The 15,965-nt window shown below is 37.2% G+C and overlaps 1 protein-coding gene across 3 annotated transcripts in view; it reads left to right on the top strand.

Moving 5' to 3' along the window:
- Window positions 1-15,965, top strand: part of KYNU (kynureninase) — a 162,503-nt gene that overhangs the window by 69,324 nt on the left and 77,214 nt on the right. For all 3 annotated transcript variants that reach the window (XM_010353829.2, XM_030916883.1, XM_030916882.1), the window contains 3 exons: window positions 10,994-11,055; window positions 12,388-12,459; window positions 13,829-13,903. In XM_010353829.2, the coding sequence (XP_010352131.1) occupies window positions 10,994-11,055; window positions 12,388-12,459; window positions 13,829-13,903 (209 nt within the window). The remainder of the gene's footprint in view (window positions 1-10,993; window positions 11,056-12,387; window positions 12,460-13,828; window positions 13,904-15,965) is intronic.

The following is a 15,965-nucleotide window of genomic DNA, read 5'->3' as shown; positions in this document are numbered from 1 at the left end:
AATAATTCAACTGAGGGGTATAATGCAGGAGAGATCGAGGCAGGTTTTAGAGCAGGAGTGAAAGTTTATTAAAAAGTTTTAGAGCAGGAATGAAAAGAAGTAAAGTACACTTGAAAGGGCCAAGTGGGCAACTTGAGAGATCAAGGGCATGGTTTGACCTTTGACTTTCGGTTTTATATTTTGGCAGGCTTCTGTGTGCTTGTGTCCCTTCTCTCCTAATTCTTCCCTTGGGGTGGGCTGTCCTCATGCACATTGGCCTGCTAGCACTTGGGAGGGGCTGCATGTGCAATGTGTTTACTGGAGATGTGTGCATGCTCACTTGAGGAATTCTTCCCTTATCAGCTGAATGTCCCTAGAAGGTTACATAAGAGACATTACAACTTGACCATTTTACATCAGAGAAATGGAAATCAAAACCACAATGAGATACCATCTCACACCAGTTAGAATGGCAGTCATTAAAAAGTCAGGGAACAACAGGTGCTGGAGAGGATGTGGAGAAATAGGAACACTTTTACACTGTTGGTGGGACTGTAAACTAGTTCAACCATTGTTGAAGACAGTGTGACGATTCCTCAAGGATCTAGAACTAGAAATACCATTTGACCCAGCCATCCCATTACTGGGTATATACCCAAAGGATTATAAATCATGCAGCTATAAAGACACATGTACATGTATGTTTATTGCAGCACTATTCACAATAGCAAAGACTTGGAACCAACCCAAATGTCCATCAATGATAGACTGGATTAAGAAAATGTGGCACATATACACTATGAAATACTCTGCAGCCATGAAAAAGGATGAGTTCATATCCTTTGTAGGGACATGGATGAAGCTGGAAACCATCATTCTCAGCAAACTATTGCAAGGACAGAAAGCCTGACACCGCATGTTCTCACTCATAGGTGGGAACTGAACAGTGAGAACACCTGGACACAGGGTGGGGAACATCACACACTAGGGCCTGTCATGGGGTGGTGGTGGGGGAGGGATAGCATTAGGAGAAATAGCTAATGTAAATGACGAGTTAATGGGTGCAGCACACCAACATGGCATATGTATACATATGTAACAAACCTGCACGTTGTGCACATGTGTCCTAGGACGTAAAGTATAATACAAATAAATAAATAAAAGAAAGTTTCTCAGGATATTGTTTCATCCTTTATTAAAATGAACAAACAAAAAAAAGTAGGATCAAATTAAGAAAAGCAGAATGTTTTGGTAGGATTAGGATCTCAAGATAATTATCTGAAGCCAGTAAAATGTTGCATTATTAAAAAAAAAATCTTGGCCATTTTGCCTCTTAACGTACATGTTTGAGCCCACTTACCCAAATCCTGAGATATCGGGAAGCTGCTATCTTTTGGGAGACTGTCTTTCCCCGGCATTGGATGTAACCGATTATTTTAGAGAGACAGGTAACAACAGCCTGGCCATCACCTGACATTCCTGGTGATGGGAGGGAGGCCCCTGCCCTGCTCATGTCTGCCTGATTACCTACTGCAACACTAAGTTATCTAAATGTGCCATGAGCAAACAGACAAGTTGTGTATTTTGGGTCATGACTGAATCTTCCAGGTTCTTAAAACCACAGCCTTTAGTTTACCATAAAAAATTTTAAAAAGAAGTAAAAGGAGGATAATAAAAATTATTATGTATACAAATTGATAGTGTGGATAGAGAAGAGAAAGAAATAACCATATTTATTCATAGATGTAGAAAAAATTCAATTTCAGATGACAAGAAAAACTATTAATGAAACATTTTATAGAAAGCCAACAATTCTTCAAAACATGGAATAACTTTCCCTTATAATTAATGTCATATTATCAAGATGGTAGAAATGAAATTGCTGAAGAATATTAATATTATTATTAAGCTTATTCTCCCTGGATACATAAAAAATCACAAAGGGTTAGCTACCTGCATTTGAGATTATGAAAATGGTGTAATGTGAACATAAATTTGCTTTATGAAATCTGTGGCTGACCCTCAGAGAAGCAATAATCCATGGAAGCTATCCCCCGATAGTTACAGACCCTCAGATGTGTACCAGCCACCTCTAAAGGCTGCTGAAATTTGTTACTTGAAAAATGGAATGTAAAGTTCTTGGACTTAGCCTAATTACAAATCTTACAGCCAAATCCACAATAATATTTGCATCTGCTTAGTAAAATATACAGAATATGGCATGGCAGTTATGAGACCCATAATGAACCCTCTTATCCAATGGTAAACAGCTTGGGGCCTTGTCATCCCCACTTTGCACGAGATTTGAAATTACGTTAGGATTAAAAAGACACAGAGGGAAGTTATGAGCCTGGGTCTCAAGTCAAATACACACAGTAGTTTCTGTAAACAATGCTTTAAGCCTGAAAGAGCATTCTGATTGTATTTTTCTTCTACAAGACTTTTGGTCAGTTAGTTCATCTCTTTGCACATCGGTTTCCTCATTATGAAATGAAGAAAATTAGAGCAGGTACCTCATTGAGTTGCTATGCAGGCTGAAATAATACAAGTCGTAATTAGAAGTGTTGAAATACTTTGGGGATCCATAAACATTAGCTTGCCAGGCTTTGAGACCAGAATGCAGTTGCTTGCATTTAACTAAGTTTTATCTTCTGGTAAAGCAAAAATATGATGTTCAATAAATAAATAAACAAGGAATAAACAAGCAGAGAAACACTCTTTGGATTAGAGCACTGGCTCACACTCATCTCAGAAGTGATTTAAATCTTGACATTTATTGCAGTGAGTCATAGATGATCTTATAAAATAAAGATCCTTTCAAAACCTGCTAAGCTCTCTGGAATCATTTTAAAAATTTTGCCCCCAAATAACTGGAGCTCTTGATGTTTCCACATTAATTCAGAATAATTAGGAAAAAGTAAAGGAATGAAGAAAAACAACTTGAATAAACTTTGGTTAACTTTTTTTTAAAAAAGATTGTTAATGAAATGATGATATTGAAACATGTTAGAGCAATATTGGTTTCAGAAATCTAATTTGAACCAAAAAAGATAGGCCAATTAGGTAAATAATCTTTTGAAAATACAGACATACCTCAAAGATATTGTGGCTTGGTTCCAGGCTGCTGCAGTAAAGCAAATATTGCAATCAAGTGAGTCACACAAATTTTTGTTAACTAGTACATATGAAAGTTATGCTTATACTGTAGTCAATTAAGTATGCAATAGCATAACATCTAGAAAGCAATGTGGATACCTTAATTTAAAAAATACTTTATTGCTAAAAAATGCTAACAATCATCTGAACCTTCAGTGAGCTGTAATCTTTTTGCTGATGGGGGGGTGTCTTGCCTCTATGTTGATGGCTGCTGACCAGTTGGGATGGTGTTACCTGAAGGTTGGAGTGGCTGTGGCAGTTTCTTAAAATAAGATAGCAATCATGTTTGCTATGTCAATTGAGTATTCCTTTCATGAAAGAAGTCTCTGTAGCTTGTGATGCTATTTGACAGTATTTTACTCACAGTAGAACTTCTTTCAAAATTTGAAGCAATCCTCTGAAATCCTGCCACTGCTTGCTTTATCAATTATGTTAATGAAACATTTTAATCCTTTGTTGTCATTTAAACGATGTTCACAGCATCTTCACCATCTTCAAAATCTTAACCATTTTTCCTTGCTCTTTCATAAAAGACAACCCCTCATCTGCTGAAGTTTTATTATGAGATTGCAACAATTCAATCACATCTTCAGGCTGCACTTCTAATTCTAGTTCTCTTACTATTCCACTACATCTGCAATTATTTCCTTCACCTGAAGCCTTGAGCCCATCAAAGTCATCCATGAGGGTTGGAATAAACTTCTCCCAAATTCCTGTTCATGTTGATATTTTGACCTCCTCCCAATAATCATGAATGTTCTTAGTGGCATCTAGAATGGTGGATCCTTTCCAGGAGGTTTTCAACTGACTTTGCACAGATCCATCAGAGGGATTGCTATCTGTGGCAACAACATCCTCACAAAATGTTCTTTTTTTTTTTTTTTTTTTTTGAGAAGGAGTCTCTCTCTGTCGCTCAGGTGGGAGTGCAGTGGCACAATCTCAGCTCACTGCAACCTCTGCCTCCCAAGTTCAAGCGATTCTCCTGTTCTCAAACTCCCAAGTAGCTGGGATTACAGGCAGGCGCCACCATCCCTGCCTACTTTTTATAATTTTAGTAGAGATGGGGTTTGATCACATTAATCAGGCTGGTCTCGAACTCCTGACCTCGGGTGATTCACCCACTTCAACCTCCCAAAGTGCTAGGATTACAGGTATAAGACATCCCGCACCTGGCCTTTTTTCCACATTTTTTATTTTAAATTTTTTATTTGTTTTTTACTTTCATTTTTTATTTTTCAGACAGAGTTGCTCTGTCACACAGGCTGGAATACAGTGGTGCAGTCACAGCTCACTGCAGCCTTGATTTCCCGGGCTCCAGCAATTCTCCCGCCTCAGCTTCCCCTTAGTACCTGGGACCACAAGCACATGCGACCATGCCTGGCTAATTTTTGTATCATTGGTAAAAATGGGGTTTCACCATTTTGCTCAGGCTGATCTCAAACTCCTGAGCTCAACCAATCCACCTGCCTAGGCCTCCCAAAGTGCTGGGATTACCCTGCCCAGCTGCCAAATTTTATTCTTAAAGAAGACTACTTGAGAGTCAAAATTACTCCGTGATCCATGGACTGCGCAATGGATGTTGTGTTAGCAAACTTGAAAACTTTAATATCCTTGTGCATCTCCATCAAAGCTCTTGGGTGACTAGGTGCATTGTCAATAAGCACCAAATGTTTTGAAAAGATCTTTTTTTCTGAGCAGTAACTCTCAACAGTGGGCTTAACATATTCAGCAAACCATGCTGTAAAAAGGTGGGCTGTCATCCAGGCTTTGTCATTTCACTTATAAAGCACAGGAAGAGTAGATTTAGCATAATTCTTAACAGCCCTAGGATTTTTTGAATGGTAAATAAATATTGGCCTAAAGTCATTAGCTACATTAACCCCGAATAAGATTCTGCCTGTCCCTTGAAGGTTTGTAGCCCAGACTTCCTTTCTAGCCATAAAATCCTAGATAGCATCTTCTTCCAGTAGAAGACTCATTCATCTACACTGGAAATCTATTGTTTAGTGAAGCCTGCATCAATTATCTTAGCTTGATTTTCTAGGTAACTTGCTGCAGATTCTCCATCAGCAATTGTGTTTCACCTTGCACTTTTTGTATTTCAAATAGCCAAGTTGAGACAAGTTTATTAGTAATTTCATGGTACCCTTTTGTGGGCTGATTCTCACCTCACCCTTCCCCAAGCAACTCCTGTGAGTAATGTCAAACAGTATATCCTTTTGTTGCTCTTTTTCCAACCACCCTTACCCCTGACACGACCAACCTGTAAACGACCTCAGTATGTGTAATCTTAAGTCATCTTGTTAACACAGACACCTCTGAGGTTCCCAAGGAAACTTTAGTAGAATTCTCTAAACTGAAATCTTGAGAGAGGAAGATTTTCAAGTAGGAACCAGACAGATTCACTTAAAACTCGCCACTACACACCTGTGTTATAGAAGAGTTCTATTTTTTCTATTGCAGATTAGATTTCCTCTTCAAGCTTACTATACTGTGTCTTTTTAAAAAGTAGTTGAAGACATTGGAATAAAAGTTAATGTCCCAAACAGCACTTTGCTGAATATTGCTGTTTCTTTAACAGCCTTTCTCTCAGCTCTTCTGAGATGGTCCATGACATTGCCTTCCTTGCCCATTACCTTCATCCCTTGAATGGGCCCAAAACTTCGGGATGCAAAAACATTCATTCCATTGACTTGGTTGAGAAAGATGATAGGTCAGGTTTTTTTATCAAAGATTATCCTGGGAATACTTCATTTGGGCCAAAATTAGGGATTATTCCAGAGAAGATTGAAGAAGCAATTACTCCTGCCCCTAGTAATATACTCTTGGACAATGATTACAGTTTGCATTTCTGCTGATAATGCTATGTGCTATGATTATATGTAAGTATATAAGAAACCTGGGGTAAAACCATGGACTTTCTCCGTTTTGCTGGCATCATCTACAGAAATACCATGGGCATCATGAAAGGCAGGATAGCTATAGGCTGAAAAAGAGCAGGGTTCAGTTTGCTGCTGTCATGATGCCCTGTTGAGAGACTGCTCTTCAAGGTTTCTTGTATCCTTGGGTCCTCCAAGTCAGGACTGGATGCATCTTTATTTACAAAGAGTAGTTACCTCTATTTTCACAATTGAAATGAACAAATTTTTAAGATCTAATAATTGTGTCCACTGAAGAAATCATCAATAAAAGGATCTGCATTCGATGATACAGAAGTGCACCTGGACCCTATGCAGGCAGTGGCACTGCTGCACCCCGGTCACTGCCTGGCTCCTATGCTATGTACTCCTCTTCCTGGGAGCTACGTCCACCTTGAACTTCTAAGTTTCTTTCCTTAAACCTTATGAGCCTATCTGTGCTAGTTTCACACTTCTCTTTTATATCTTCCTCACCTCTGTCAGGCATCAAAGAATTGAAGAGAACTGGGGCCTTGCTGTGGTTTAGGCTTTGGCTTAATGGAATGTTGGGGCTGGTTTGATTATCTTGTTATGCCCAGACCGTTTATTCCCCGAAGAAGACCACCAGAGTCCAGAGTCAAAGCCAAGCGGCAAGGATCTTTAATGCAAGTTCGAACTTGGTCCCTCCGTTCTACAACATACAAGAGGGCCCCAAACAATGCGTGCGCTTACTTTTTATAGCTCGAGGTAAACAGGACTTGTCAGGTTACAGAGGAACAAGGCATTTCTCTAGGTTACAGCATTACAATTGGTTTACATTTTAAGTTATACTTGTAGCAGCCTTCTTATTGGTTCCTGCGCTTTTACAAACGGTTGTAACCTTATCGGAGCTTCTCCAGGTGTTGTTTTTCTTCTAAAGTTGAGATATATGGAGGAATGTGTTTGTGTTGGGCCCAGGAAGTGGAGGCATATGGGGGGATGTGATGTGTCGGGCTCAAGGCTGTGATATATGGAGGAATGTGTTCTTTCAATCTGACTAGATCACTCAAACTTTCTCCATATCAGCAATAAGGCTTGCATTAGTCTGTTTCTAGCTGCTGATAAAGACATACCCAAGACTGGGCAATTTACAAAGGAAGGAGGTTTAATGGAGAACTCACAGTTGCACGTAGCTGGGGAAGCCTCACGATAGTGGCAGAAGGTGAGGAGGAGAGAGTCACATCTTATGTGGATGGCAACAGGCAAAGAGAGAGCTTGTGTAGGGAAACTCCCCTTTTTTAAACCATCAGATCTCATGAGACTTATTCACTATCAGGAGGACAGCACATGAAAGACCTGCCCTTATGATTCAATTACTTCCCACCAGATCCCTCCCACAACATGTGGGAATTCAAGATGAGATTTGGGTGGGGACACAGCCAAGCCATATCATTCCACCCTTGGCCCCTCCCAAATCTCATGTCCTCACATTTCAAAACCAATCGTGCCTTTCCAACAGTCCCCCAAAGTCTTAACTCATTTCAGCATTAACTCAAAAGTCCACAGTCCAAAGTCTCATCTGAGACAAGGAATGTCCCGTCCACCTATGAGCCTGTAAGATAAACGGCAAGTTAATTACTTCCTAAATACAATGGAGGTACAGGCATTGGATAAATACAGCTGTTCAAAGTGGGAGAAATTGGCCAAAACAAAGGGGCTACAGGCCACATGCAAGTCCAAAATCCCGTGGGGCAGTCAAATCTTAAAGCTCTGAAATGATCTTTGATTCTATGACTTGCATCAAATTCTATGACTTGTATTTGATTCTATGACTTGCATCTATGCTATGCAAGAGGTGGGTTCCCATGTGGTCTTGGGCAGCTCCACCCCTATGACTTTGCAGGGTACAGCCTCACTCCCAGCTACCTTCATGGGCTGGTGTTGAGTGTCTGCGGCTTTTCTGGGCGCATAGTGCAAGCTGTCAGTGGATCTACCACTCTGGGGTCTGGAGGACAGTGGCCCTTTTCTCACAGCTCCACTAGGTGGTGTCCCAGTAGGGACTCTGTGTCCCTTGTGCACTGCCCTAGCAGAGGTTCTCCATGAGGACCCCACCTCTACAGCAAACATCTGCCTGGCATTTCCATACATCTTCTGAAATCTAGGTGGAGGTTCCCAAACCTTGACCTCTGTGCACTCACAAGCTCAACACCACATGGAAGCTGCCAAGGCTTGAGACTTGCACCCTTTGAAGCCACGGACTGAGCTGTACCTTGGCTCCTTTCAGCCATGGCTGGAGTGGCTGGGAATCAGGGCACCTAGTCCCTAGGCTGCACACATCAGGCCCGGGCTCTGGGTCCCACCCATGAAATCACTTTTTCCTCCTAGCCCTCTGGGCTTGTGATGGGAGGGGCATCTGTGAAGACCTCTGACATGCCCTGGAGATATTTTCCCCATTGTCTTGGGGATTAACATTCTGCTCCTTATTACTTATGCAAATTTCTGCAGCTACCTTGGATTTCTCCACAGAAATTTGGATTTTCTTTTCTATCGTGTTGTCAGGCTGCAAATTTTCCACACTTTTATGCTGTTTCTCTTTTAAAATGGAATGCCTTTAACAGTACCCAAGTCACATCTTGAATGCTTTGCTGCTTAGAAATTTCTTCCACCAGATACCCTAAATAATCTCTCTCAAGTTCAAAGTTCCACAAATCTCTAGGGCAGGGGCAGAATGCCACCAGTCTCTTTGCTAAAACATAACAAGAATCACCTTTGCTCCAGTGGTTGCCTCAGCCTACCACTATATCCATTTTAATCAGAATATAATATTTAAGCAAAAAAGGAATGTCTGAGCTTCTACAGAAAGTCTCCTTCCTGCCTCTTCCATTTCTTGATTTTTATTTGTGATAATTATTTTTTCTTTAATTTTCTCCTCACTTTATTCTTTGAAATGCTTCTCTTTCTACTAATTCTGTGTTTTTCTTCATATTACTTTTTCTTTCCTCCTTCCACTCACTCTGCCATTTTTTTTTAAATAAATGGTTTTCCCAAAAGATGTGTGTAAATAACAGGGAGTCAAGAGTAAGAACAAGTTACTTTAGATAGTGTTTGTTTTAGAAATAGCAGTAAAAATTCACACTATAATTGTTCTGTGGTCAGCAATTTATGCAAACCTATCACCCAAATCGGAGGTAGCTGAAAGGCCCAAGAAAGAGACTGACAAATCCAGTTTCTCAGAAAGAAACATTTAATAGGGAGTGAGAAACAGAAGTCATGATGTCCCTGCAACTGGCAACAGCAAGATTAGATAGTGAATTACCCCCTCCACCCACCCCCCCACACCATTACCCACCAGAGGCAGAATTTACATGTAAAAGACAAGGAAGGATTGTGTGGAACAATTGAAGTCAACCTCTCAGGGAAAGGCAAGAATGCTATGTGAATCTGCTTAAGGGCAGGATTTATGGGAGCAGTAGTTTAAACAGATATCTTAAAGGCATTCCCAGAATAAGGGTTACTCAGAAGTCGTTATGTCAGGTTAACACCCAATTTGGAGTTGCTTTAGCCTCCACAATAATGTAGAGAAACAAATATGATGAAGATGGTGGTATTTTTTAAACCATATTTCAAAGAAATCTTCTCTTTGAAACATGGAGAAGAAGAAGGCATATGTCACTATATGCAACATAAGCTTATATTCATATCTATTTAGTATATCTAGGACAAATTTTATTTAGTTCTAGGAATATACAGTGAGATTTTTCTTATTGCCCCTTGACGTTAGATATTATTGACCTTACAATGATCAGAGATACATCTTTTAACTTCCACCACTTGTTCATCAACCTTGTCTGTCAAATGGAGAAATCTATGTGGCAAATCCAACAAGAAGTTTTCCTTGACACAATAAAGATACAGGTCCTTCCTTAAATGGCTATGTTGAAATATAAATTCTTAAATTATATACTTATTTACAAGGCTCTTTCCCTCTAGTGAACTTATCCTGGAATCTATTAGATTTATTCTACTTACTGTCTATTCTTTTAAAATAGGACTCTCTCAGAAATATCCCTCTGGATACAAAATGTAGGATTTGTATTATACATATTCTCTAATATCTAGTTCAGCCTTCAAACATTAAGGTACACATCCCATTTTTCTCAGTGACAGTAAAGGGACATAATTTCTATTACACAGGTCTAATTGCCTTGAAGAAACATCATAAGAACTCAAAACATGGAAAGTATTATTATTGTTGTTATTATGCTTTGAATTCTTAAGTAACCAGTGTATTCCCTGTCTCTGGGTCTGTTTCTAGTGTCAAAACCCTTGTTAGCAGGAATTAGATCAGATTATATTAATAATTATGTAGTGGATATCTAACTTTTGCATATTTTCTCATCAGACAATACATGTCTATATTATCTTTTATCTCAGCATGTATGAATAAATGTCAGAGCTATTTGGGTCATAATTTGCTATGCAGCTGTTTTGTCTTGTTATGTATTTCACTGTAATAACAGTGAGTTTTGATTCACAAAGTAACCTCTTTTTATAAAAGGTGCATTTTAATTTGATGTTAGAAGCAACCAACTTTAAAAACGTAATTGGCCTTAATATCTTTTTAGATTCCTTTGAAGATATACTTACCACAAAAATATGCTCCTTGGGAATTTGACAATTGAGCTGATAATAGAATATATCATTTTTTAGTTTACAGGCAAAAGCAAATGCTTCATTATTTTGTTGTTATTTACTACATCATAAAAGAAACATAATTTTAGCTAGCTATGTGCATCTAAGTCCAGATATCATTTGATAAAACGAGTCAAGTGGGAAAATTTCCATTTCTTTGTGATGACACATCAAATACGCCCTTATCTCTAAAGACGTTAAGAATGATTGAGTGAAGCCTTCCTTCTTTGTTTTTTTAGTATCTTTAGACATAATAGAAACATCTAAATTATGATATGCTTATTTTACAGGAGCCAATGAGAAAGAAATAGCCCTAATGAATGCTTTGACTGTAAATTTACATCTTCTATTGGTAAGTTTTCTCTCCCACTAATATTTAGAACACATTCATTTACAGAATCTGATGTTTTTCTATCTTTAATTCATGAGCTTCTGGGAGTTTCTTATTTAAAAATAAATTGTGAGGTTATTTTCATTTTTACTAGGAAATGCTGGACCATGATATAATAGCTTCTTCCTGATCATGGAAGAGTTGACTCTTGAGAAGAGCTTTAGAATAATGAACAGTTCTTGTCTGGGAAAATAAAGAATAAGAGCCATGATGGGTAAATAGGCAAATTACTTGCAAGCCTACAAAACAGTGATGTACAATGCTAGCAAAGCACTGAGCTTTTTGGAAAGACAATTTTCCAATAGCTTCAGCAGTGTGAGTTAGTGGATCAGTATACTTTTGTAGATTAATATAGGTTAAAAAAGACTTGGGGAATTAAATTTTTAAAAAGGGGGCTAGTACCTTAAATGAGTAATGTGTTTGAAGTACTTCTTACATCTTAATAAATAGTTTTACCTTAAAATGTCAAAGATATTATCTATTTGGGATATTGTGTGAATGATGATTACCCAATGCTTTGAAGAATCTTGACTTCATTTTTTAAGTATGTTTTGGAAACATGTCTGCAAGGTCAGATATCCCTGGATTTGACTCCGAGCTAAATTACATAATGCCTATTTGAGGTTGAAAAAAGGCTTTTGGCATCTCTAAGTCTTAACATTCTCCTTTGTAAAAATGAGAAAATAAGAAATATGATATCTACCTCAAAGATCTGCATGATAATTAAATGTAATAATATGTGAAAATTGCTTTAGCACCCTGGCCAGTGATCAACACCCAGTTAATAGTAGCTATTATCTTCATTGTTATTATTGTTAATATCACTCTCTAGGAATGGTGTGGAGAAATGAAAGAGCTTCACTGAACAAATGAGCTACTGTCAATACAAATAAGACATACATAGACCATAATATTTCAGTGTGATGCCATCAAAATTACCATGAAATGCTTTGGGAAGCTAATTTTTCAATTAACATCTTTTTTTGTTGTTAATCATCAGACTTTAAGTTTCATCAACTAATATATAAGTAAAGTTTGAGGATTTGTTATCTCATTCACATTTTTCCCTGAGTTTGCTGTTTCATTGATAAGCAAATTGAGCCAATATCTTCTGTCTCTTTGCAATTCACTGGAAACAGGCTAATTGAAAAGGTAGCCCTGACAAACACATAAGATGTTGAGTTAATTAATGTCTTTAAAATACTGGAGATTATAAAATGAAAGTGTGGCATAAAATGAACAAATGTATAAATTGTGCATTAATGCTTTCTCAATAAATCCATTTTATTGCAGTTATCATTTTTTAAGCCTACGCCAAAACGATACAAAATTCTTCTAGAAGCCAAAGCCTTCCCTTCTGATCATGTAAGGACTTCTTCAAATTATATTTCTGTTCTTTCTACTCTTCCTAGAGCAGCGTATCATTTGCCTGACTTGAATGTTTACTCACTAAGCTTTTCCAAGCAATCTTACAATAAAAAGATCTGTCAAATGCTTTGGATTTAGATTTTTTTAATAGATTATAGCTTTATTTCTTGTGTTAAAGTAAAACACCTGTTAAGGGAAGAAAGGACTGAATAGGAGCATTGATTTATTAGTCTTTTTAAAGACACTGAGCAAACCACTGGTCTAAATCAAGTGCAGTTATAAATGTTTTATTAATTCTTGTTGCTGTTTTATGAAATCAAATGAATACAAACCCCAGTGCTTAACCCTTTAGCTAAATAGAATAGGAATATAAACTTTTATTTGTCCAGTTTCTTTTCATATCATGCTAGCATGTTGGCCCATTATTATCGAAATATTATTTATTAGAGATTAAAAATATTTCTTGTGATTTACTAAAAAAAAGTCACATTACTTTACTTGATAAGAAATTTGGTAGTTTCTTACTGGATGAGATGTTTGTTCTTGATAAGAAATGTAATGGTTTCAGACATAAACACAAGTAAAAGTACGTTGTAAGGCTAGGCACAGTGGCTCATGCCTGTAATGTCAACACTTCAGGAAACCAAGGCAGGAGGAACGCTTGAGCCCAGCAGTTTGAGACAAACCTGGGCAACATAGTGAGACCTCGTCTTTATAAAGTAAATAATAAATAAATAAATAATTAATTAATTTCAAAAGTACATTTTATATTTTAGTTTTAGTGTTAGAGAAACTTTATTTCTCTGTATTATTGCTGTCTATTATTCTAGCCCTTGTAATTTCAGGGCAAGTAATTATGTCAAAAGGAATAAAACCCTAATATCTTACTAAAATGGATCAAAATCCTAATATCTGCAAAAGATTCCAGGTTGGTGTGGTGGCTTATCTGCATACATGTCTGATACTCTTTATGAAGTAAACTTCTTAATGCCTTTTGTTAGCTAACTTACTCTTCCTAGGGTAACCCATTTCTATTCCTAGGTTCAAGCACAATGAGTTGCTACTATTCACTTTGCTTATTTTGCAAATTCTGACTTTGACTTAGATTATTTAATTTCTTATTCTAAAATCTCTTATAATTTCTTAAATCAAGAAGATCCCTCTGTTTTCATCCATCTCAAAAAATGTTCAGAATTCTATATGTGAATTTTATTAAGTGGTTCTTCTCTGTTGTGTATCTTGTTTAGGTGTTTTAACCTTCACCTTGGATTTAATATAATAATATGCCTTTATTTTTACTTTGTTATTTCATTGTACTTCTGTGCTCTCAGCTTGATTTGATAAATAAATCATCTTTCCTTTTTAGTATGCTATTGAGTCACAACTACAACTTCACGGACTTAACATTGAAGAAAGTATGCGGATGATAAAGCCAAGAGAGGTATATGAGAAAGAAAGAAATATTCATCATGCTTTGTTTAGTATCCATTTTTTCTTCATTTTCCTCAAAAGTTTATTAAAATCTTCATTATTTTAATGGAACTTTCAAGAAAGCATGAAGGACCCATAGTTCTGTTACTATTAGATCATTTTGCTTAAAATAGAGAATAACTCAGATGTGTATTTATTTTCATTTTTCAAGGGCTAGCCAAATGGCAAGCAAACTATTTTTCTGTTAATACCACTGGAGTCTGCCATATTCTTCAATGGGATGGGAAAAGGGTGACAAAATCAGTATATCATTTTCAATTTCAAATGTCGTGCCCATGGGTGCCATTAAAATCATGCTAAAGACCAGAATTATTTGTTGAAATGGAATCGTGACTATCTTTCATGTCCCCTCTTATTCTAAGTATTAGAAATTTTCTTTTAGTGTTTAGAGTAGGATAGTGGAGAAAGGGATGTGGTATCATGGGAAGAGTTTGGGATTTACAGCCTGGTTAATATTTCCAGTGAAGTCTCAGACTCTCCAGTTTACTGGGTATGTGACTTTGGGAAAGTTACTTTATTCTCTGAGACTTGTTTATATTTAAACAGATAATAAAAGCATGTATCTAATCAGGCTTGACCTAAGACCTAAATGTGTACTTTACATTAATAGAGATATAAGGCTCAGCTGCACAGACTTTGACATGTAAACCCTGCAACTTGTGTAATTTGTCACTAGGTGAATCATACAGAATAAATTTTGGGTTTCACATAAGAGGATCCCAGGCCACTAAGTCATTGTTTGAACAATTACTTCTTTCAACCCAGAATTACTTTGAATAAATTAAAGATATACTTTGTTCATTTCCATTTGCCAACATGCAATAAATTAATGGAATAAAAAATTCTCACCTGAGAGGATATAAATTGTTAGTTTCTAGCAAAAATGAATATAGCTACTAATAATGACATAAGTGACCAATATTGTGGAGTTTCATGAGTTACTCATAATCTTGGGACCACTGTTGAGCATTACCTAGAATACATCAACATGAGAGAGGGCCATATCCTGTCATCAAGAAATATATTTCTTATGTGCTTAATACTGATTGTTTTAGATATAAATTAAGTATTAGTATCTATAATATTTTCCTTAGCACTTTATTGGAAATTATAGTGGGTAAACCATATAGATTATTTTAAGAATAGAGTTTTGGATTGCCAAGTTATTAATTTTACTTAAAATTAGTGAAATTCTTTTATTTATATAAAATACACTTCACTTAATAATTCAGAGATTTTAATAACAATCCAGTTAATATTGGGATGCCAATTTTTATTGATGCCCATTTTGTAAACAAATTCCTAGTTTCTTCTAGTAGAGAGGGTATTACACACCACACATACACACTCACACACACACACATACTCTCTTAACATGAGCAGAGTAATTGGCAAATACCAAGATAATTAAAAATTAAAAGTAAACTATAGGATGATATCTTAATGAGCTTCCCCCATATATTAATGTAATTAATGATGCATCGACCTCAAAATCATGTCAGGCAGCACTGGAAAAAATTCATGGCCAGGTGCAGTGGCTCACGCCTGTAATCCCAGCACTTTGGGAGGTTGAGGTGGGCAGATAACTTGAGGTCGGGAGTTCAAGACCAGCCTGACCAACACGGAGAAACCCCATCTGTACTAAAAATGCAAAATTAGCCGGATGTGGTGGCACATGCCTATAATCCCAACTACTTGGAAGGCTGAGGCAGGAGAATCACTTGAACCCGGGAGGCAGAGGTTGTGGTGAGCCAAGATCATGCCTTTGCACTCCAGCCTGGGCAACAAAAGTGAAGTTCCATTTAAAAAAAAAAAAAAAAAAATTGAAAACTTACTGGGTAGATACCTCAGCCACCCAAGTAGCTGGGATTACAGGCATGCACCACCACACTCAGATAATTTTTGTATTTTTAGTAAAGACTGGGTTTCACCATGTTGGCCAAGCTGGTCTCGAACTCCTTACCTCAGGTGATCTGCCCACCTTGACATCCCTAAGTGCTGGGATTACAGGC

This window comes from Rhinopithecus roxellana, chromosome 14 (assembly GCF_007565055.1).
Source record: "Rhinopithecus roxellana isolate Shanxi Qingling chromosome 14, ASM756505v1, whole genome shotgun sequence".
NCBI classification, from domain to species: domain Eukaryota; kingdom Metazoa; phylum Chordata; class Mammalia; order Primates; family Cercopithecidae; genus Rhinopithecus; species Rhinopithecus roxellana.
This window is presented reverse-complemented; position numbering and strand designations above follow the sequence as displayed.